This window comes from Diadema antillarum, unplaced genomic scaffold (assembly GCF_040938485.1).
Source record: "Diadema antillarum isolate AM-2024a unplaced genomic scaffold, OU_Dant_1.0 seq00002362_RagTag, whole genome shotgun sequence".
Taxonomy (NCBI): Eukaryota; Metazoa; Echinodermata; class Echinoidea; order Diadematoida; family Diadematidae; genus Diadema; species Diadema antillarum.
This window is the reverse complement of record NW_027272976.1, coordinates 239,501-264,131: the sequence shown is the minus strand read 5'-3', so window position 1 is coordinate 264,131 and position 24,631 is coordinate 239,501. Positions and strand designations below refer to the sequence as shown.

Sequence of the window (24,631 nt, the reverse complement as noted above, 5' to 3'; positions counted from 1 at the left end):
GTGTGTGTGTGTGTGTGTGTGTATGCTTGTTTCTCCTAGAAATTCAAGTACATTTTCTAACAAATTTGGGGGATGTTTGGTACTCTCTATAAAGGCATACTTAGTAACCGTATTTCTTTATCCAGCTTTAATGCACATGGAACATTTCTTATAATTTGTTCATATGCCCAGGGCCAGTGTTTTCACGATTCGCTCCGACTCTTTTGGCACATGCGCACAAGATACTCCTCTCTTCTTTCTTCCCACGTAATTCATGAAGAATGTGCCTCAAGATTAAAAAATCTCCATGCATATACGAATGGTTTCCTCTGTTGTTTTGATGAAAAAAGCCCTCTTATTTCGGAAAAAGCTTGATCTGATAATTTGTCACTTGATGACAGATTGTACATAGGGCCCCATTATACATCTTCGTGTGAAGTCCACATTCCTTTCCTCTCCTATTATCTTTATTATTTCTATCTCTTTTTTTGTTGTTGAGTGATTGATGTTTCTCTTGAATTCCGATTGGGGGCTATTCAAAACACTTCTTTATTCGTCTCCCATTGGCATGACGTAAATATGATCATAAATATGAATATTTTGTTCATAGTTATATACTATTCCTATAAAATTATTCAAGTGCAATAAATCCCACATTTTATCATGCACTACGTGATATTATTGGTTATAATCTCCGTGATCTTATGGCGATCAATATATTGACATTAATTTTCATTATTGACATTAATTTCGTGTTGCCTTTTAATGACATATTTTTTTTAAATCACCCATCCTGCAACTTAACTTACCAACGAATTAACAAATGATTTTATTAAACTGGATGAGCCTCATACCACCAACGCACCTTTAATCACTTTCCCCCCTTCAAACCCTCCCACGTAGATGTAACCCCCGAGAGTTGAATAAATAGGGAGGAAGGTTGAAGAGAGAGTGGGTCGGGACCCCAATATATCAACATGCTCAGGGGGACACAAACAGCTCGGCATTACTCTATTTTTCTGAGACGGACCAGTCTCACATTTTTTTTTTTTTTTTTTTCAGGCACACCAAAAACGCAGGATAGGTCTATAACATAATGTATTGAATTTGTCGACAATACAAAATATATAATGAGTGAAAATCTAAGTTAGGATTTAGGGGAAACCCAAGAGATGTTTTAAAGACCATGCAAAAATAATATAGTAATAGTTCTATTCATGTTTGTCTTTAATGATAGGATGTTTTCACGTATATAACAGTGATAACGATCGCATTACGCAAGTATATCACACGATTACCTATAGATTAGCCGATGATGTCATAGAAACACTCACAAGACTTCCATTCAAATGTCACACCTGTATGGCTGTAAACAAAATCGACTAGTCCGAGCACCATAACTTTTCGTATCAAGCTGCTGCACTATGACTGGACAGAATGTACAATTCATGAGCCACATAAGCATGTCAAAAGTTAATTTGGAATGGTTGATGAGGGTGAATTCCTCTGCAAAGTAAACCCCATTGGGCTTGAGGGCTGGACACGCCTTCTTTTGGATTAAGCTGGACTACATTTGATTAGGTGTAGATTCATCAAACATGTCAAACATGTAGATTTTTCGAGTGGTTAAAACCGTGTTCTTTCCTGAAGGGAAATTCAATTGCAGTTCTAAGTTTAGTCTGAAAAGAAGGAATATTGGGAATAACATTATGTTTTACACTTTACTAACAGAAACATTGAGTTTTCGTCTATTTTTGTCCATTATACATGATCAATGGAAAATTGTGAAGTGATGACATCATCAACTCGCTAATTTGTATATTTATGTCAACTGCAGAAATTAGCGAAACTTCACAATTTCACACCTTGCCTGATTCTCATTCGATTTTGATCAAATTTTTCACTGTTGTGCTCCTGCGATTCTATCATTTTTTATTAGACTAATAAAAACCAATAACGGGACTGGAATTCCTCTGTAAGGACCTCTGAGTGGAGTTTGAGCATGCAACCCCCATCCCCTCGCAGTTTCAGGACCGGACTAAAATAAGTTGGTGCCACAGAACTCTACACAGAGTTTTGTTGATGGTGCGCTTGGTGTGGATGAAACAGACCCAGGATGTAAGAGGGCGCTGTTTCATGGACCAACGAAGGGATTCTAGACCCACTAGCAATCCTTCCCATTTGCCTTGCTTCAAACGTCCAAATAAAACCGATTCGTATGGCGAAATACGTTGAAAATGGTCAAAATATTACTTTATTAGCTCGTCTCTTGATTCGGCCATTAATTCCTGGCCGGTGCGGCTTATTCTACATACACGAATCATGCAGTGATGAAGTCTGCTTGCAAGCTATCCGCGGAAACGAGCGTGTAAATACGTGATCTATACTTGGATTGATTCACTCGCTTAACATCGTATTTTACTTGCATAGTTACTTCGGAATAAAGATGGTGGAGATCATCTAGCATCTTCGATCTTGGGTAAGTATACCTTACAAATAAAGTCTGAATGCTTCTTAAAGAAACACTCAGATGTTCTATATTTTTATAAATAAAAAATGAACAGTTATATCATTATATCATTTCGTCAAACGGTTAAGAATTGTCATACCTTTTCAATTACGATTCTTAAGAAGAGGGTCTTGTAGTTACTAAATTTTGGACAAAAAAAAAATTATATTCAGTATGCATTTATGTACAATCCGAAGAAGAGGGAGGGGGCAGCTTACATTACTGGTAGCCACTTCCGGGTTTCATCAACTAACAAGCAAAAATTGTACAATTTGCAAAATAAAGTTTCGACCGAAAAAAAAAAAAATGGATTTCAAATCCAAAACTTCCTTATTCCATATCCTCCTTGCATATCTTTCGGAAATTGCTAAGTTTGTGGAACTTGAAAGTGGCGTAGCTTTTACTTGAGATAAAAATGCTGAGTTAATTAATACATAGCAGAAAATGAAATGGAAGTATCCCTGGCGGAAATGACAAAACATCTCCGAAATTCTAGCAAGCGCGCCCTCTATAACAAGCGTCTGGAAAAGGCAGAACCACACCACAGGATCCTCGAGATCAACATGATCAGTGGGCAGAACCATCAAACTGCAGCTCAATGATGGTTCTGTATCGTGTGGTGACGGTAGGGGTATAAAGAGGAAGGACACACACACACGCACGCACACACACGCACACACACACACACACACACGCACACACACACACACACACACACACACACACACACACGCACACACACACACACAACATCGCACACACTAAAAACATAATGTCTATAATTTATGCAACAAAAAACATTTAGTTGGTAAGCCCCAAACTCTCATGAGCGTATGAAGGGTGATAAGAGCGCACTATAAAGGAAAAGTAATTCTCGGTGTAAAATGAAATGCAATTGCCATGCCGTTTATTTACAGAATATTTTATTCAATATAACTCATGAGGTATAATTCACGTAAATAGCAACAAATCTGGGATAAATAGAGTGAATACTTTGATAACAAAGAACTTAAACATAATTGAGAGACGCACAGTAGCGAAAACATTTGGTAGAGAGAGGTATTACGTGTACATAGACAAAGGATACAGTCTCTTCTTTTAAAAAAAATAGTCCTATCGACATCATAGTCATGATGAAAATAGTGTCTGACTTAAAATGACGAAGAAGATTTTTTGGTGGTAAAACCGATTTTTTTTTTTTCTGCAGGAGTAACCTTCTGTCAACTGCCTAATTAGTTTTGACATAAATGAATATCACTCTGTGCTTTCTGAATCCGACAACTAGACTTACTTACTTAGTGGTGACGTTTTGTCACTAACTACGAATGGTTTCCTTATGGTGTCTTTTTAGAAGAAAGCCGATCTCTTACAAGCTGTGGAGGAGTATTTTAGCGGAACGTCGCTAGGAGAGAAAAGGGATGAGTGTTGGTTGCTTTTTTATGACTAAAATCTTACTTAAATTTCAAAAAGATGTTAATGGAGATTTCAGAAAATACTATTTAGAGAATGAAAACTCTATCCGACTTCAATCAAACCTATTGGATGATCTCCATGATTTTTTTTTTCTTGCTTTGCTTCCACTCACAAAAAGAAAGAGCAATCGAGACATTGTGTCATTGATGGTTTTCGCCCTCTACAGTTAATATCCGTACAGTTTCATTGTACACAGGTGTATAAACTTTTTGCAATGGACTGCAATGACCTCAAAATTATACACTTTTCAAAACATGGACTCATGTTTCAATTGGAATAGAAGTCGAAAACAGCCAGGCAGAAAGTAGTAGTTTAGATGGATTTGTTAATTTGACTGAGAAGAATAGACATTCATTTGGTACTTTTCGACATACACCGCAGTAACACAATTCATACTGGTTTTCAATGAAGACTATCCAGTTTTTTTAAGTCTATTGCAAAAGAGGGTTTGCAATGGCCTTTATCTGCACATACTCAGCTTGTAAGTGTGAACTGCTTTCTTGGTCATGATTCTAGTTTGTCCCACAAAATCAGATTTAACTAAAATGTGGTCAAAGTCTAATCAATCCAGATGCCAGAGTCCCCTCCTTCCATCCCCAAATCCCAAGAAAGAAAGAAAAGAAACGATTCTGCTCGGAAGGAGAGTTTTTTTCAGTGGTTTTTGTATGTATAATGATTTTCAATAAACTTACATCGAGACAAATCTAGAAAAGATGTTGAAACAGTTATACATATGGAGATTATTGTTGCAGACAATGATTACGATATACAAAACATGCTCTTGAGTAGTAACTTCAGTTATCCATGTGTTGAATACATCAAATTGAATACCACGAAGTTAAATGCAGTATTTAATGAAGGGTAAACAACATCTGAGAATGATTATGTAACATTGCTCTTGATTAAACAAGTTATCCATGAAATCGTGACAGTTGTTCATTTCCTTGAAAACGAAGATAATTTCTTAGAGAAAGTAAAGGTAAATAATATGTTGATGACTACTTTATTCGTTCAGACACCAAGCAGGTGTAGACCACTGTCCAGTACTCATTCAGAACCTACATTAATCTTTACGTAGGTACTCCACTGATCTGTAGAGTTACATAGATGAAAATCAGTGAGGTAATCTCTTAGAGTATAGTGCTATACTCTTGGGGTACTCTTCCAACTGCCACATAGGGCGCCATCTACGTTCTTCAGGTTGGATTCAAAACTGTCTGCCGAGGAGCCAGCAGAAGAGCATGAGACCCATTGAGCTTGTCATGCTCCAGGCTGATGAGGTGCCTCCACAGACGCCGGGAGTGACCGGACGGTCGCCGTCGCCATCGCCTTCGCCTTCATCGTCACCTCCGTCTCCTGGCATGGGAGCCGCATCGCCGTCGCAGATGCCGCAGCTGGCCGGACACATTTTCGTCATGTATTTTGCATTTTCCTCGCACATGCCTTCGGCCTTCCACAGGGCGCAGTTCCCGTTAGCGTCCACGCATTCAGCTGAATTGAGAAGGATTTAAAAAAACCGATTAGAAAAGGTGTTTTGTGGCATAATGCTATGCTGCTAAGCAAGCTTTCCTGTTCACTACCTTGTTGGTAGAAAATGAGATCTGACAAACTCTGACTGTCAATTTGAAGAGACAAAACTTTGTGAATAGACAGTGATGTTAAATGTCATTTGCCGTTCTGATTATTGTATGCAATGGCATTTCTCGTCTCTATTGCAAGGGATGTTAGTAGATCCATGTCATATGTTTTATTAGAAAAAAACATATACATTTGTTTATAATAATAACCACCAACCTAAAATGTTCATACGAAAGTCTGAAGCTCACAGCATTACTAAGACAAACAACGCCATCTACGGGCAACAGGGTTACGCTGTAAGCAATGAAAAAGCCAGTCAGGTGACATACTGCCACTCACGTGTGATGTTGAAGTTTTTCCCGCAGAGATTACAGCTCTCCTGGCACTCGACGTGCATGTAGGCCGGGTTCTTGTCGCACTCATCGAATCGAGCCCAGATCTTACACATATCTTCATTGTCTCTACATTCTATAGGATTATAATAACAAGGATCATCATGATAACAATTAAAAAGAAGACAAAAACAACAATACTGATATCACGATTAGGAAAAATGAAAATGATCATGACAATGATGAGATAGGCTTATGTAATATTTAACAACATTCATAAATGCAATCAAAATGGTAACTAGAAATGCATTGTGAATGAGCTCCGCCAAGGAGCTCACTTCCACCCATACACGCATATATTGAAAATCACCCAGTTTCCCAAAATAAAAGCCTTTTGTTAGGTCATCAGCTTCCAGATAACAACTCTTTGAGTTATTTTTGTAAACAGACACACAAACTGAAATTGAAATTGAAATTGAAATTGAAACAAACCCATGCCTATGAAAACATAATCTCGTTTCTTGGCGGAGTTCATCACAGTAAAATAAAATGTGATATGATACGATATTATAGAGTCCGCCAAGTTTAGCCCTTTTATCGTTTTTATCGTTTCTATCGTTGTTTTCTTGATCATGCCGCTTTAGTAGATGAATATCACGCATAAAAACTTGGCAACAAACAAGGCTTTTTAGCAGTTCCCTCCATTTCCGACATCTTTCCCTTCATACGCTACAGTTCCAGTTTGCCTATGCATTTCCTATTATGCTTTATTTTATTGTAGAAAAAATGATCTGTGTCAATATCGCTTGAATATGCAAAAGTAACTGTCTTTTCTATTTTTTTGTTTATGCAAATGTCATATTATATTGCATACTTTTGGCCGAAATGAAATGCATGTAAAATGAAATGAAATGAAATGAAATGAACTTGTTCATAGGAGGACAAGCCAGAGGATTTCACTCACGGTTCATATCACACTGTCCGCAGCTTCTCCTGCAAAAGGCCAGCATGAAGTCGGGCTCCGACATGCACTCTCCAGCCCGGGCTCTCTCGCCGCACTCTTGGCGCTCGTCCTTACACGGCTCTGCTTCGGAAGATCAATGAACAAAGACAACAGTGGCACACTATGGGGCACCAAGTGTCGCATGGTCTCTTTCGTTATGAAATGACTGATTTCGTAATGAAAGTGACCATGCGACACTTGGCGCCCCATAGGTTAACCATGCAACCAATACGCCACTTATTGAATCCATTGCAACAATTCATACAAGCATGGCACTAATAAAGTGAAATATAAATTATGTGTCAAATTTCATCTTTCCAGTTAAAGACATGATTTGATTGCTCTTCTTGAAGAATAAGAAAATAGAACGGCTGTTTAGCAACAAACTGAATCAGAAACATTGATATATGTAACAGAAAAATATAATATATACATGTCTTCAAAGACCATAGATATGGGTGATGTTTGTTTTCGTTGTTCGTTGATTCGAAAACAAAGGTTCGTTAATCCGAAAATGAAAGGAAGGTGCGCAGTAATGATCCTTCCTTTAAAGAATATAGGAAACAAAAAACAAACAAAAAACAAACAAAACGTCAGTTTATACCATAGGATTCAGCAACTACATGTTAAACAACAAATAAATGGTCTTCATATCCCTAAGAATAGAACTAGTTTTAGAAATAGAAAGTTTATGTTTGCCGGTCCTAAGCTTTGGAATTCTTTCGATCATTCACTAAAACAAGCACGATGCTTTAAATTTATAAGCTTAAGAAGGTGTTCTGATAAGGTATTCATAATCGGTTTCATGATAGTTAATTGTCTTTGTATTCTAACCACTATTTTCTAGTAATAGGCTTATATTTTTGAAAAACTTCTTTTTTATTTCTTTTTTTTTTACTTCATTTAAAATCTTTATACCTTACATAGTTCATCAAACTCTCTAAAATTACAGGTACCTCGAATCAAGCATAATTGGGGGGATCGGGCTTTTTCATATATGGGCCAAAACTATGGAATGGCCTACCAAAATCTCTTAGAGAAGCATCTTCCATTGATGGTTTCAAAAGAATCTCAAGACGTATATTTTCAATTTGAATTGACAATATTGTATACCTGTATGTATAGTATGTGTACGTATATAGGCCTATTGTTTGTTGGTTTATTGTCTTATTATTTTCTGTGATACTGTTGTAACGTGACACAATATGTACTCTGTTCTATAGCGCCTTGAGTATCTTTTTTTAGGTAGAAATGTGCGCTTTATAAGAGTCTCACTATTATCATTATTATAAGCACACTGTAAATAATCCTGTTAATGTAACGTTGTATTCATACACATCTCTCATAATCAATGATGCACATAAAGTTTTCGTTAGCACTATTTTGGCGAAACTGTTAAACTATACATGAATTTTGGATGTTCAGGCACAATACCTATTCCAACATTGCATGTATTTTGGTTGGTATTAATGTCGCTGCTTCGTGGAAAGAAGCGGAATTGTTGTGAGGTTCAGGCACAATATCTATTCCAACATTGCATGTATTTTGGTTGGTATTAATGTTGCTCCTTCGTGGAAAGAATCGGAACTTTACAATTCCGCATCTTGAACGTAGTTTGTATTGGTCATCGTCAATTACAAACTGTGTTCTTTTTTTTTTTTCATGCCTCAAGCGAGGGCTTGGTCAATGGAGAGTATAGAAAGGAATATCCTGTCCTTTGAAGGATGTGGTTTCACCTGTTACCAGAAAATTCGGATGTATAGGGAAATGCGGTGAGGTGTGAGTCATGCAATTATCATAATAAGAGGCAGGCACGTAGGAAATAAGCGTACATACTTGGAAGGACATTCTTAGACAATGCCCAATATCTTACTTTAATTCATTTTATTTATTCATTTTTAAATTATTATCTTTTTTTTTTTGATAAAATGCCTTCCAGTACAATATTATATTCTCCTCACGCAGCATATGTATTTTACTTTCACTTAACAACATTCTATTTAAAATGGGCGTAGCGATTACAATAAAAAAAGTGTTACTAATACGCACGCATTCACACACACACACACATACGCACACACACGTACAATCAACTGCAATTTGTAGAGCTATTCATTGTTCTGTGCTTATGACCTTTTAAGAACCTTTACAGACAGGTATCGGACTTGATCAGCATTCATGATATTTTCTGGTACCTTTCATCCAGTATTCATGCATGTGTCTTTTGTTATGTATTATGCCATGTAAATATGTGAACTTCCATAATGAACCCCAGCTTCAACTTGCACTTCAACTTCATATATATAAACATACATACATTTACTCGTAATTTCGAGACAAGCACAGTTACTAATGTTAAAACGCATTAACAAAGCAGTGGGATCCTTTGTTGCGTCGTCAGCTTGTAGGATAGCTTTTACTCTGAATTAATTTGGTAAATAAATGATCAGTCGCGTAATAGATGCATCTCAATTAAGGACGGAATGAGATCGGTTGGGGGGGGGGCATTTCAGGAACCGATTTGTCTCATGCAGGGACTTCAGTAACTTACAACAGTTTTTTGCACGAAAAGGATTTCTGACAAAACGCTTTATAGATCCCCCTCCCCCATGCACCCAAGGACGAGTCTAATAAAAGTATCACAGCGCATAACATCTACAGAACAGAGAAGAAGAAGAAGGAGAAGAAGAAGAAGAATATGATGATGATGATGATGATGATGATGAAGAAGAAGAAGAAGAAGAAGAAGAAGAAGAAGAAGAAGAGTGAACTCACGGCTTGGAGAAGAAACACACTTTCCGCAGCTGACGGCACAGTTTGCCTCCATCCAGGCCCGAGATCGATTCACGCACTCGTTCTTCCCTGCCCACTCGGGGCAACGTTCATGGGCGTCACGGCATCCAGTGCTTGGTTCGGTCGGTTTCGCTGGAGGAACGACAACAACATCAGCAACAAGAAGAACAAAACTGTCAAGAAACTTCCATTTCATCAAGTTATATTCAACTCATTGCAATTCAATACAATTCAATCTAATTTAATCAAATTCAAGTTGTGGATTCACCCCAACAAAAGTTAAGCAAATTTGGTTTGGGTACAATATTGTTCCTTGATATGTTGTAGAAAGTAGATCGATGAAAAAGATCAAGATAAAAAATGTGCTGTTCCAATGCGTCAATCAAAAAATTATACCAACAGCAACAACAACAACAGCAACCGCGAAATACATTAGCAGCATCAACATTCCCTTTGCTATCATTGAAGCACGACAGAAAACAGAAATTCATTTTAAAACAGAGGCATGCACAAAACCTGGACAAACAGAACACAAAGGCTTTTGAAATAAGTATTTTAAGCTGCAACGACTTAGAACTAAGAAAGGAACAGTCGGAAGGACCTAGCATCAAAAGATATGTGTACCGGTATACCGAGCACGGTAACGGTAACGGTCCGTTTTGGTGTTTTGTTTTTGTTTGTTTCTTTGTTGTTTTTGCTTTGTATTGTTTTGTTTTGTTTTGTTTTTGGTGTTGTTGTTGTTTTATTGTTGATTTGTTTTGTTTTGTTTTGTTTTTGTTTTGTTTTTGTTTTTTGCTATGGAGCGCCAAAAGGAATCATGTCCACTTGTGTTACAATAACACTTCTCACTAATAATTCATTTTTGTTACAAAATAATGATTTTGCTGCTCTTGATTCTGACATAAGAATAAAATTTCAGGTGATTTAGTACCAAATTATTGATTGTTTAAAAACAGAACCAGATATGGTTTCGTTTTGGCGCACCATAGCAAAAAACCCCGGACCGTTGCCGTTATACCGTGCTCTGCGCTCTGGCCGTTTAATGCTGATCGGGTAAGAAGGATCACGGAGCCCGTGCTCCTTGTTGGTCTAGTGAATGTGAACAATGATCATGGTGAAGAAGTGCATGTTTCAATGTTCATTGATTGAAGGAAAGGGTGAAAAATACACTTTTTCACACATACACACACTCAAAAACACAAGCAAACAAACAAACAAACAACTTACGTGCTGGCGCTCTCGCACAAGCGCCACAGCTGAGCGGGCAGTTGGAGGACATGTAGCTCTGGTAGTCTGGATGGTTGCAATATCCTCCCAGCGCCCAGCTCGGGCATCCGCTGCTTAAGTCCTCACAAGTTGGAGTCGGTGCTATATGGGACGTGTAACGAATAAATCATTATTCTTTTTTAATCGATTCATGAAGTCATTCTTGTGTATTACTTTTGGCGAAAAAGCCCCACATTTTGACAATGCTTTGAATCCATCCCCTATAAGCATAAATCATTTTCCCCTTGTCCATTTGAAAATATATGCAACGCAGAACAGACACATGATCGAATGGATGTTTATCATACTGAACATGACTGTATGATCTCGTACATCATTCCTGGCATATTTACTTTAACAAATCCATTTTCCTTTCATAATATCATTTAACTTGAGGTACAAAACCCAGATATAAGATCATCTGAGTGCTGATTCTATCCCTAATTTATAAATGACCAAAAAACCCCACTTGTTTTAATTACACACGCAACTATACGTCTATTTTCATAAACAGAGTAGCACTCCAATTCAGTTTCATGTCCCTACATTTGCCCCAAACCATAGTCCGACCCCAACACACACACACACAAACACACACAAACTCACGCACACATCACACGTGTACACACATTGAAAGAAAAAAATAGATATACACATGCATATCCATTGTCTACACATAAGAGATAGCTTTATTAACATGATGAAGGTCTCATAGTGAAAGCCTTGAGGCTTGTTGTTGTTGTTTTTACCTAAACAGTTATAGTAAGCGTTGACTTTGTAGACATCATTACCACTGAAGTCGTTCCTGTCGCCAATCTCATTTGGATTATATCCCGCGGTGAGGAGAGCCATGGTGGGTTGTCCGTTGGAAGAGAAGGCAGTGAGGGGGTAATGCATCACGGACAGGTAATCGTAAGAGGTCCCCAGATTGTCGGTGGCGAATGCATCAAATTTTTGGAAATTGAACTCCATACCTGGAAATGAGCAGTGGTATTTCAAATCACTACTCCCCTTATTACTCTTACAGCCAACCCTGAGTGATAACACACGAGAATGTCCGTACATCTGCTCTAGATTTTATTCATCTATATCTGTCTATCTATTATCTATCTATCTATCTATCTATCTATCTATCTATCTATATACATGCATGTATGTATACAAAACGATAAGGTTCATGCAAGTAGATAACCAGTAATTTATCGGTGCTTTGTACGTTACTCCGAGTTTCACGCAACGCACGTGAGTTGCGATCTGCGATTCGCCCCTTGTTCGTCGCGAGACAGTCGGAGTATAGGAGGCGTCGATAAACCACTATTCATCTACCTGTGTGAACGTTTTAATATTGTTGTTCTACGCTATGTCTTGTCGGCATCATCGAGCCCTCTGTATAGAAAGATAGCCCTCAAAAGTTAAAGGGAAAATATAGTATTGGTGGAGATGAGGATCGCGCATACAACTTTTTGCAAGATACAAAAAAAAAAAAACATTAATGAAATTATACAGAGCATACCATTCTGAGAGGAACGCAAAGTTTGTTAGATGGAAATCGTTTTTGGAATGGTGGCGACATCCAAAAACAAAGTAAAACAAAGCGATCCTAATAAAAGGTGGGTCAAAACTTTTATTAGGATTGCTCTGTTTTGGATATGTCGCCCATTCAAAAAAAAAAAAAACAATTTTCATTAAAAAAAACCAAAACGTGTAATCCCTCTTGGAATTACATTCTCTTTCATATTTCATAAGAAGTTTCTCATCTCACCAAAATATGTTAGAAACCTGAAGTTAGGTCTCAACCACAACTTTAGATCCCTTTACTATATCTAGGTCTGTCTATCTATCTATCTATCTATATCAAGTAAAATGTATGTAACTTGTATCTGACCGTATTGGACGTTTTCCCAGTAGATCCACACGTAGTCGTCGCGATCTGACCTCGACTGCTCGTGCTGGAACCCGATGGCGTGCATGAACTCGTGGACGATGGTGCCGATATTCCAGGTACACGTACCTCCCAAGGAGACTACCTGTCTTCCGCCCTGCCTCCCAACGGCTGAATAACAACTTTTAATCATCAGAGAAAATAGGAAATATATTCAATTATGTTGTATATATATATATATATATATAATTATATATATATATATATATATATATATATATATATATTATATATATATATATTGAAACAAGGAAGTTTTCGCTATATATATATATATTATATATTTCTTGTGATGCATCTCCTCACACACCCAAATGTATCTAAAGTGATAATGATAGTGAAAATGATAATCATTGACATTTCAATCCTGATGATTATGAAAACAATGATAATTACAATTAATGCAAATATTGAATACTTCGATAGTGACACTGTCATGGTAACACCACTTATAGCAGAATTGATCATAATGATAACGAGTTTTATATAGCCAGAGAAGCCGTTTAATAAAAACGTAAAGGTGACTATTTGAGGGGGTCCTGCTGTTATCATAAATACCCCTGTCTTTCTATTCTCTATTTCAGGCGTTCCCTTCTCTTCCCCTCGTCTCGTCATACTCAGTAGTCCCGTATATTCAATTAAACGTACTCTATTACATTTGCTTTATTTGTAAAACTATGGGCTGATGAAGAGATTTGGTCTTCCTTTCTGCCATGTATAGCTCCTTCAGTTTCAATCAGAAGTTTAAATTATCTGATACATGTTGCTTTATGTTATTCCGAGGCCATCACGCAAGTCAAGTACATTGCTCTTTGAAGACGGTCTCCTCCTTTGGCACTGATTTTCGTAATAAACTGTGTGTGTTCATATGTGCATTTTTCCATACTCCTGTATGTCAATATATATATTATTAGCAAGATAAGATCTTTCTCTCTTTTTTTTTTTTGCCATTCTCAAAGTTAAATTGTTATAAAGCTATCCTATTTTTTTTTTGTGTGTGTGTGAATTGTACAAGTAGGTAATGTTAATAAACTAAAACTGAAACTATATAGGCATCCATTTTTACATCCGTCCGAAGAAAAACTGAACTGAATTGAACTGAACTACTGGAAGATTTACCGTGAGTAAATACATGGCTTTACTTCCAAGTCATGCATCGGGTTTATGAGTTCGATGGTCTCCTCGAATACCCCAGTAATCGACTTGACTGACTTCTAGTGGAATGAGTTGAAACATGTTAACTTTAAAAGTTTCAATCCTGATTTTTGCACCAGTAAATAGCAATGAACAGAAGTGCTAAATCGTTGTTTTATTTCACTTCCAACCTTCAGCTCGCTGTCTAATTGTCTACATTATGTATTTGCTTTCTTGAATTGAGGAGAACACACATATTGTTGTACAACAATAGGATTCCGTCCAGTCATTGGCAGTGGGATTGGAAACAGTGTAAAGGGAAAAAGTGATCTTAACTAAATACTTCTTTACCTTTTTCAGATGAATTCTTAAAGTATTGATGAAATATAATAACTATTCAGTTCTTCTAATAATAAAACAGAGAAAATGTAGGAAAGAGCCGTATCATTAGGACCATGAGGAGTAGCAACCGAGATATTGCTTTCTGTCACTCACCCTTCCGTTGGCACTATGTGCAAATAGTCAGGTTCGTTGAATCTTTGCCTGAACTGAATGCAAGTGTAACTGTGATAACGAGCAATGGCTGTCTCAATACGAGTCCTGGACCCAGGATCTAGGAAAAAGGATTAAAAAGGACAAGGAATCGATCAGAAGTCAGCTGAAAAATGTGACTTCACAATGAAAACCGATCCATATAGTAACTAGACTTAGAAATATGTCATAACTGACAGTTTAGTGATCTGTGTAAATGGTGAAATGTTTATCAGAGGATGCATATAGGAACTTGGCATCTAGCACACGATAATCAAGCTATGGGTTCTGCCCATACACGATAAGCATTGCACAACATCTCCGCAAATTGATGACCGATTTCAAATTCAACAACACGATTTGAAGGAAATTCAATAGCAGTATCTTAATGGCATCATGACAAGATCGACGTACTAATATGGAGTTTTCAATTTTCTCGTTGTGAGCACCAAACTTGGTTAAAGGGGATGGCTAGTAACTGATCAGTTGGAATCAGTGGGAATGCTGCGGGATGATTGTTCCAATCCTTGTGGGATTCATTTAAGAGTACATTATGTATCTACTGTTTTGTGAAAATTATTTGCTTCAGAACTGTCTCAAATTCGAGTAATGTGCCGATTAATGCCCCGTCACTGACCAGGCACACTAACCTGGGAATATTAAACTGCACATTACTTGAATATGATCAGTTATTAGCCATCCCCCTTAAAAGCCAGTCAAAAGCAAAAGCAAGTACGATATTTTATTAGCATCCTGAGAAACTCCACCGGCGGTTATACGATGGCTTTAAGTAACATGCCCTCACCAATCAAATACCCCGATTTTAATAAGCTCAGATCCGAATTTCAAGATTTCCTTTATCTTCTGTCCATCTTTGCTCAACTTCTGGGCAGTGCAACGCCTGCATAAATCAAGTTCGTGCCCAAATTTGAGCGAAATTGAAAATGCGATATTTGTATAGTCATTGCGAGCCAATTTCGGCACCTATCTACCAAAAAGAACCTACCGAAAAGAACCTACCGAAAAGGTCATCGATCCAGTAGTATACGATGCCATTCGGCCACTGGTAGCCTCTCTGTCGCACGGCGTTGCGACGTAACGTCGATCCAAATTCCAAATCGCCGTATTCCTATTAACCAGGATAGAAACGATAAAAGATACAGACGCTGATAGAAAATGATTAAAAAAACAACAATTTGGAATTACATTTTCCCCAGTTGTATGCAATTAATCAAAGAGAGTTAGTATCACTAAAATTCAAATCATCAACAACAATCATACAAATGAGCTGATCTCTGCCCAATATTGGTTCTACCCAACCATTCAAAATCAAGATTCACATTCTTTGATTTGTTGAGTCTAACCTGCTCGCAAGGTTTCCATTTATTGTTGAATGTATGAATTTTACTATTAGTCATGATGTTATTGTCCATATCATGGCGACGCATTCATATAATTCATAATTTATCATGAACAAATGGTAGAGTGTAGTATTAACAAAATAAAGTATCATCAACTGCATAATCATAATTAAGTCACGATCATTTTGAATATAGCTATATTGATAATTAAAGAATGAAGAATAGAATGTAAACGTCATTTGACAACTATAAACAGAGTTTAAGTCATTTCGTAATGACAAAAGAGCTGTCACCTCATCAAGCATCGGTTTGAACGCTTACTGCGGGGGCCCATATTCAAAATCAAACAGAAACATGGAAGAGAAAAATGCAACAATTTACTGCATATACTGTATCAAAATTATTTTTATTGATTTGATGATTTGATGAATGTCTTGATGAAATGATTTATAGAATTAGTTTGAATAACTTTTACTTTGTCAAAATCTCTGTATCATAATTGAATATTAGCTTTGATATTCATTTTTTTTTGGAAGAAATGTTGCAAAATTAAATTGATATCGAAATTGAAATAGGTTGGAATAGGTTGGAATAGATTGCAAGCTTAATGGCTTTCCTCTCTACTAGCTTTTATTGATTGATCCGCTGATCTATTGATTGATCGAATGCATTAAAATGACTAATCTTATCTTTGATTTATTTAGCTATTTCTATTTATCGGTAGAAATGAACCCAACATTCATTTTTGCAAAGTGAGATTCTTTGGTCGAACCCATCCTGTTTAAACACTTAATTGGTTGCCTTCAAATAATAGCCATTAAGATAAGAATTAGAACAAAGAAGGATGTGTTATAGGCTCACCGTGACATTGTACGGAACCCAAATATCGTATTGCAGAAGGTGATCTTTCATACCTGAAAATGCACATAAAACAAAACAGTCTCATAAACTGAATATGAAAAAAAAAACGCAAACAAACACGAAAACCAAACAAACAATGAATACCATATCACTACAACCACAATAGCTCCAAGTGCAAGAATAGAGCGATTTTTACGATTTCAAAGTGAAAAAAACCCCGAATTTAAGCCTTTGATGGGTTGAACCCTCCCCCCCCCCCTCTCTCCAATGCCTTCGTGTATCCATGGTTAGGGACTGGCGCCTCCGCGATGAATGGGTGAGCAAGATAAATTTATTTTGAGAGCCTGCATAGATCCAAAGCTTGACCATGGCCGTACGCAGCGGGGTTGCAGGATGGCGGCGGCTCTGACCAGTTCAAACACTATACGGATACCTCCTTTATTTTTCTTTAGACTTGGACATTAGAATTGTATCCTATTCTATTTCCAACAACACAAAAACATTAAAGTTTATATTCACATAATAACATAAAAATCTGTACAACACTGTAACGAAAAGCAGTGAATTATTACTGAATTTAAGCAGTTTTCTTTTGATTTGCTAATTGCCTATCTCGTTATCCAATCGTGAGAATACAAAAGGCGTTTTCGTGACTGTGTGTCACCAATCCATTCATTGCCGTTTACATTCTTTCAAAGTCGGTTCTGTGAATATCTATCATGAAAGGTGTTCATAAGAAAAGTTCTAAAATGCAAAGTTCCCTCATGTGGGAAGGGGATATCCCAGCCCCTCTTCCCCTCTCGATTCCCCCCCCCCCCCCGTCCCTCCCCTTCTATCCCTGCGAGCACAACTCTGCAACATCCCCCTTTTCTGCGTATATGGCCATAAACTCGACAAAATATCTCTTGAACTCATTCACATCCTTTAACAAAAAGTGATGAACCTGTATGAAAAGATGGTTGATATCTTCAGTAATACAAAATAAGGAAGGGTATTGCTGAGCTTGGTGTAAATATTACGTTAGAACTATCCACTGTAGGCACAGAGAAGAACATATTCTTTTCTTCATGGCTGATGCGTGTGTCACACCAACCTATTACAGGTGAAACTGTAGCGATTTCAAGTTTAACATCATATAGGTCTACGTCTGCCAAACCGTACCCGTCTCGGTCGGTCGGTTTAATCGCTCAGTAAGATCAACTATTTCCAAATTTTAACCAAGTTATGCGTCTGCTATCATGGCATAGTATTATTCACTTCAAGATACAGTACAGTTGGTTGTCTTTCAGGTAAATCAGTTCAGGTTGTAGTGACTATAGTGACATATTGTCGAAACAATATCATAATATGTTATAGTCAACAATCCACACTTACGAGTCGTCATTCTGGTATTGATTCTTAAGATTTCACTCATCGTGTCGTCCTGCATGTAGGTGCCAAATTTCTGGAGGTCTAAAAAGATTGAAATAATTTGGAAAACATGATTCTGAAGTCTGATAATTCAGATGTTAGTCAGATTTAAAGAAAATCAGACATTTCTCGTTATGGATCTCAGCATTATGAAGGAAAAAAAATCAAGTCATAAAGTAGATTGGACGTTACTAATGGACAAACCACTAGCAAAATGAAAGCTGAAACCCGTTGTAATAAAATAGCAAAGCTGGTTCTGGTAGACACATATTTCAAACATGATGTACATGATTTCGAACTCTTTTCTGCGCCTGGATATAATGCTAAAATCCTATTGGCTCACAAATCCTATGAACCTGAAGTATGGACTGCTCTCTATGCATATAGCCATTTAGAGCCATTTCCGAAACCTTAAAAAAATTATAATGATGATACACAAGCACTCTATTTTTTCTATTAATAATCAAACTCATCAAAAACATATTGAAATGATAATAGAGAAGTACAACTGTATTTACAACGACCACAACAGAAAAGCATAATCATATTAACTCATTATCACTTAAGTAAAATGATTTTTTTTTTCTGGAGTAAATTCAAACCAGGCTATTACTGCCCCCCCCCCCCACACACACACACTTTTTTTCCACCCTTCTTGTGTGTAAATCCCACGGAACAGGTTTTTCTCGTTCTGTCCTGAAGGAGGCGTCTCCTCGATTATACTAAAAAATCATCTCCTCAAGCATCATTAATTATGTAGGCGATAGTTGTAATGGCCTCAACAACAATTATTGTCAGCTATATCGTGGAAGAGAAAAACAATAATCTACAGTCATAAATATACAATAATAAATGATTTATCAAATTTGTTTGGAAAACTTAATGTTTTGTTGTTGTTGTTTTACCAATGGGTCTGTATTTTCATTTGTATATCAGTCTTAGAAAAAAAAAATCAGAATGAATGAAACTGAAATAAAAACAAAAATGCCTTAAACCACACAGCCAATACAATCATCATTTTCTTCAGCCTAGAGAGCATCTGTCGTGTAAATATAGCCATGACTGTAATAATTGTAACAATAATTCATATGACTTAATGTGCCAAACCCATCATCTGTGGAATGCTTGAGAACACAGAAACCAGAGAAACAAATTAAGGAACACAACGCATTAATGACTGACTTTGTGAATTTAAACTTTAACAGGAGCGTTCGCAGATGATTATTACTGATGTGTCATAATCAAATCCCCAATTTTCAACCGTTTGGCTGTCATGTCGGCGAGAAACAGAGAATAATGATAATGAATTAAGATATGTGTAGTCTATCTATTACTGGCCTCGAAAAAAGCAAACAGAAAAGCAAAAGAAAAAAAAAACCCAACCCGAATATGAGCCAAAGTGGGCATCGGGTTAAAAAAAAGAAAAGAAAAAAGATTGAGAAGCCCTGATTTCAATCATCGCAATTAAGTTTTCATGAATGGTATTCCTTAAGGTTAGCATACTCTTAAAGTGTGAAGGTTCTTTCTCCGCATTATGTTCATTGTATAATTTTCTTTGAGCCGACTTTAGTGAAGTTGCAGACTAAAAATGATGCTACAGGTTTGAGACACATTAATAGTATGTCCCGAGAACGAAATTGGTATAATGTGTTTTCATACAAAAATATAACACAAAAAACGTTACAATTTCCTTCCGATCTGACATGTCTAAATTAAGAATAACATTATCATCTACTAAACTGACTGATTTAAATGAGGAACATACTCACAAAGACAAATGTTATCTTAATCAAGTGCAGCTTTTCACATATCCATAAATATCCATGGTGTTGTTGTGCGGTAGTGATGTCGTGTTTAATGGGGAGGAAAGGGAAAGCTATACCTATCTATCAGGTTTCCTTTCCTGGGCATGGCTTAAGTGCAGAAAATAATATCAAGAGAAGTGTCTGTTTTTAGACGTTATATGAAGAGAAGTGACTGTTTTTAGACGTTACGCGACAGGAACATAACAAAGATTACAATGACAACTCGAATTCATTTATAACGCAAAATTCTCTCAGGTGTGAATGAAACATCTGGCACGAGTCAATTTCAGTATAGATCATTGTTCTTCGCCCTTGCTGGCACATTAATTCTCTCAGACATCCTGATGTTACCAGAGGATTAAGTCTCGTATGCAGAATGGCTAACGTACGATTCACAACTATCATGACTATTATGTATATATATATCCTTCGCTTTGGATATGCGGAATAAAATTGCTATGCAGAACTCAGTTCAAAAGAAATTGGGCGAAAGTGAAATGAGCTTATCGATGAATGACTATACGTGAAGCAGTATGAATAATATGTTTTCTTACCATCCTTTGACGGAGTTCTTTGGTCGATCTGGAGGAGAATGGAGATAATAGAGAAAGATATACATGTATATATATATGTACATATATGTATATTATATATGGAGAGAGAGAGAGAGAGAGAGAGAGAGAGAGAGAGAGGCTGTATCATGTACTCATAGTACCACTGAAAGCCTAACATACATCATATAACATGTATCTTATCATAAATCTAATCAAATCTATCAAATCTTAAAATGCATAATCTGTATGTGATCACCTGAGAAACGTGATCATGAAAATTCTCATAAAGACTTGGCAATAGCCAATCAAAAAAGGACGTTGTATCATCTAAGTAAGGTAATAAGTATATGTTTAATTCGTACGCATAAACGAGCAGAACACGGCTGGGAAGAGTTGTGCCTCGATGACGTGTGACTCTCCGCCAAGACTTGCTCATTAGCATATTCACCATGCAGACTCACACTTTTTCAACCAAAATTTACGAGCTTATTTGGTGATTTGAAAGTTTGTTTTTGGTGAAAATAGTTCATTGGAGGTACCAACAACAACATATTCTTCTTCTTTTTTTTTTCAAATTCGTGAGGACTGCCTCACTTAAAAAAACCCCACAAACAACTCGTCGTTTTTCTTGTTGGTATTGTGATTATGATTATACATTTCCTTCCTTGAGCCACATTAATCTAGCAATTTATTTTAAGATGTCTTGACTGATCTTGAGATGTTTCCATCCAAAGCAAAACCGTTTTCCGTTTTCTCATTTTAATTTACCTTAAAAAAAGAACTAAATTAATGTTGTCGTGAGGATCTGGAAGCTGTCAGGTTTATCAATAGATATGTGCCTTGCCCATTACCCGTTAGTGGATGCGTTAACACTTTACAGCAGGAGTCAAAAGAAAACATAATAAAAAGAAGACAGCAAATAAACGTATCTGTTTACTGAGCATGTGCGTATAAAGACAGGGTGAATGACTTCTAATGACTGGAATCAAACGTGTTTCTGGGTATACTTATCTGATCCTTGACACAAAATAGTTCGGACACATCCGACGCTGAATTTTCCGGGAAAGCGCACTTTTATATATATACATCTATCAGTCTACTCAATGAGTCACAAACCAGTATTACTGATGTTCTCCATGGTCAATGCACTGGTCACTTCGTCTCTCTCCCATACATTTTTATATGAACACACATTCGGATTCACTTCTCAGACAATTAAGCTTTGTGAACTTTCTTATGTCAGAACAAGAATGACCACACTTTTAAGCGTGAAATGTCAGCATTCAATGCTCCCGAATCCAATATGGGACATGACGACATCGTATACCACGGCAATTATTATGATAATGATTAGATGGCACAATATTTTCAAATCATGATGATTTTATCAACGTACTTGTTATTCACACGTCGGCGAGTACTATGGTATATCGTGGATACTTTTGTGGAACTTACACAAACAGAAATGCTTTATCTTAAGTTTTGCCTGGCTCATTCAGTACTGACCAAGAATGGATATATCTGACATCTTGATGAACGGTACTGTTTGTCAATGGGAGCAGTGATTGCTAAAATTTTCAAGTTATCACATTCATATTTTGATGCATAACTATGTGTAGGTCAGTTGTATCGAAAACATCCTATACTATATTAAAAAAGTTTGCAATAAAGCCTAAAAGATATAGGATATAAAGATATCACTATTTTTCTCAATTAACCACAACTGTAGACGGTCTATTCTAAAAGCAATTTTATCATAACTATCGTTAACATTGTGTACATTTAACAATACTTAACATTGATTGTACTGATTTACATTCTTACATTGGGTTTTTTTCCTTTCCCTAACTCACATTGATTTTTATAACTATTTTGAAGTACCAAAGCTGGGTTTTGTTTCATCTGCAAATGATAAATAATACCTTTAAGCTATAAGGGTATGGGTGGGAGCCTCTCACATTAAAGTCCCATGGAGGATTATCTCTGTGCGGAAAAAAAAGGCATGCTATATGGCACTTTTTCTGTAAAGAATGTATTCAAGTAAGACAGCATAAACTCTACTAAAAACACGTTAAAAAATAAATTCCACTAATTTCAGTAGTGGGGTGGGGAGGCTTGTTCCTTAATCTTGACCCTACTATAGAGCAGTAGCTGTAAAACGGATGTTATCAACAGGCACATTATTTTGATTTGATTTGATTGGATTGGATTGGATTGGATTGGATTTCTTAATGTCTTTTTTATACATCTGAATCTGACAGTTTTTGATAGCATAACTTCTAACTGCTATAGTGATTATAAACTATAACTATAAACCATATCTGCTAACTTCTCCAGATTACAAAACATACTTTTCACATCGAAAAAAGACTTACCACAAGCTGTGGCACACCATTTTCATTTAGATCGCCAGTGATGTTATAGTTCTCCTCGGTATACGATGGTGTGCTGGGGGGAATGGTTGACTCCTACGAAGGAAGAAAAAAGTAGCAACAAAAACAGAAACAAGAACCGCAATTATAATTCGGGAAAGCCAATGGAAACCATTCGGATTTGTGTTATGTTCAATAATAAAAAGTCAAATCGACAGGATACGCAGCGTTTTGAAAAAAAAAAACTAACGCTGTCATGGTTGTCAAATCTTGATATGGAAATTTGCCAAGTTTGTTGACGACGTTCTGTTAATTGCTTTGCATTATTTGACTTGTCATGCACGATTTGTGCATGCAGCATGGGCGTAAATCCCGGGGGGGGGGGGGGATGGGAGGATATATCCCCCCCCCTGAAATGGAGGAGGGGGGGGGGGATGGCCTGTACAATCATCCCCCCTGAAATTTTTGTATCAATTTTGGCATAATGCATGACGCTCGTACGCCCGCCTTCAGACAGGTAACAGAACTGAACAGTATTCTATCTTGTAGGATAATGTATACATAATTTTCTCAAGTGCTCGCTCGCTTCGCTCGCTCGCGGAGAAAGTAATATCGACATAAGGTATATGGTCCAGACGTTGACAACCTCAAATAGCATAGGTTTACATGTGAACATGCTATAAAGCGAGCAACTCGGGACCATCCGCAAATTATGTACGAAAACAAACAAACAATAACAAAAACTATACCTCCATATTTGAACCCCCCCCTCCATTTCCTGAATCATTCCTGAAACGATGATGACTCTGATACATTTATGGGCATACCCAGGGATGATCAGAGGCGTCGAATCTATCTCGGGAGGGGGGGGGGCATATACCCCGCCCCTACGGAAATGTTGGGGGCAGACAAATCATTTGTCCCCCACATGAGGACAAATCTCGAACTTTCTTTATGGAAAATTGTACAACTACCGCCAGAATTATGCACCGGATCGCTGAATTGCAATCATATGCAAAAGCTCCGCTGCTGGGTCCCTTTCGATAGACTTTGTACACTTTTGAGATTGACGTTTTATTTCCTTATATTTATCAAAGAGTGAAAGAGTGTGCAGCAGATCTTTCACTTACAAAAGCTCCCTCATATGCAGAGGCGTCGATGGAGGGGGAGGAGGATAGTTCCCCCGTAAAAGTATTGGGGACAAACAGATCATTTTGCTCCTCCTCGTAACTCCCGAGATGTGGAAATGTTCTTACTTTTTTGATAGAAAATTGTCTAAATATTTCAGCCAAAGATGGCTGAATTTCAATTCTGAAAATACAAAATCTCCGTCGCGTAAGAGGGGGATAGGCCTTACCTCTCCCATACCCTCCCCGTTCAGTCATTTCTACTTAATACACTTTAGATTGACAGATTTCAAAATGTTTCATCTAAATTGTGCACCAGGTCTGTTACTTCAGTTTAAAGAAATGCCAATGTTCCTTGGGTGGGAGGAGATATCTAGATACTTTCAATTAACGGAGGGTCCCCCCCCCCTAAAAATAGTATACACTTCTGAGATTGAAATTTCCCCAGATTACATCATAGATGTGTTTACAAGATATTTTCATCTGAATTCTAAAAATACAAAAGCACCCTCGTATGTAGGGGCGTATAGTAGGGTAACTACGGGGGGGGGGGGGGGATGTGCCCCCCCCCCCCCCAATCCGCTGGGGAAAAAAAGACTTC

General features: G+C 37.2%; 1 protein-coding gene across 1 annotated transcript; it reads right to left on the bottom strand.

The window, feature by feature from the left end:
- Positions 1-5,168: 5,168 nt before the first annotated feature.
- Positions 5,169-23,658, bottom strand: LOC139714649 (zinc metalloproteinase nas-13-like). Its single transcript, XM_071626329.1, has 14 exons — positions 23,653-23,658; positions 22,907-22,999; positions 20,532-20,559; positions 18,137-18,214; positions 16,763-16,815; positions 15,561-15,669; positions 14,505-14,622; positions 12,819-12,997; positions 11,683-11,907; positions 10,895-11,035; positions 9,650-9,799; positions 6,836-6,955; positions 5,879-6,007; positions 5,169-5,452 (listed from the first exon to the last, which is right to left on the bottom strand). Exons 1-14 carry the CDS (start codon positions 23,656-23,658, stop codon positions 5,169-5,171), a joined length of 1,713 nt encoding a protein of 570 aa, XP_071482430.1.
- Positions 23,659-24,631: the final 973 nt, after the last annotated feature.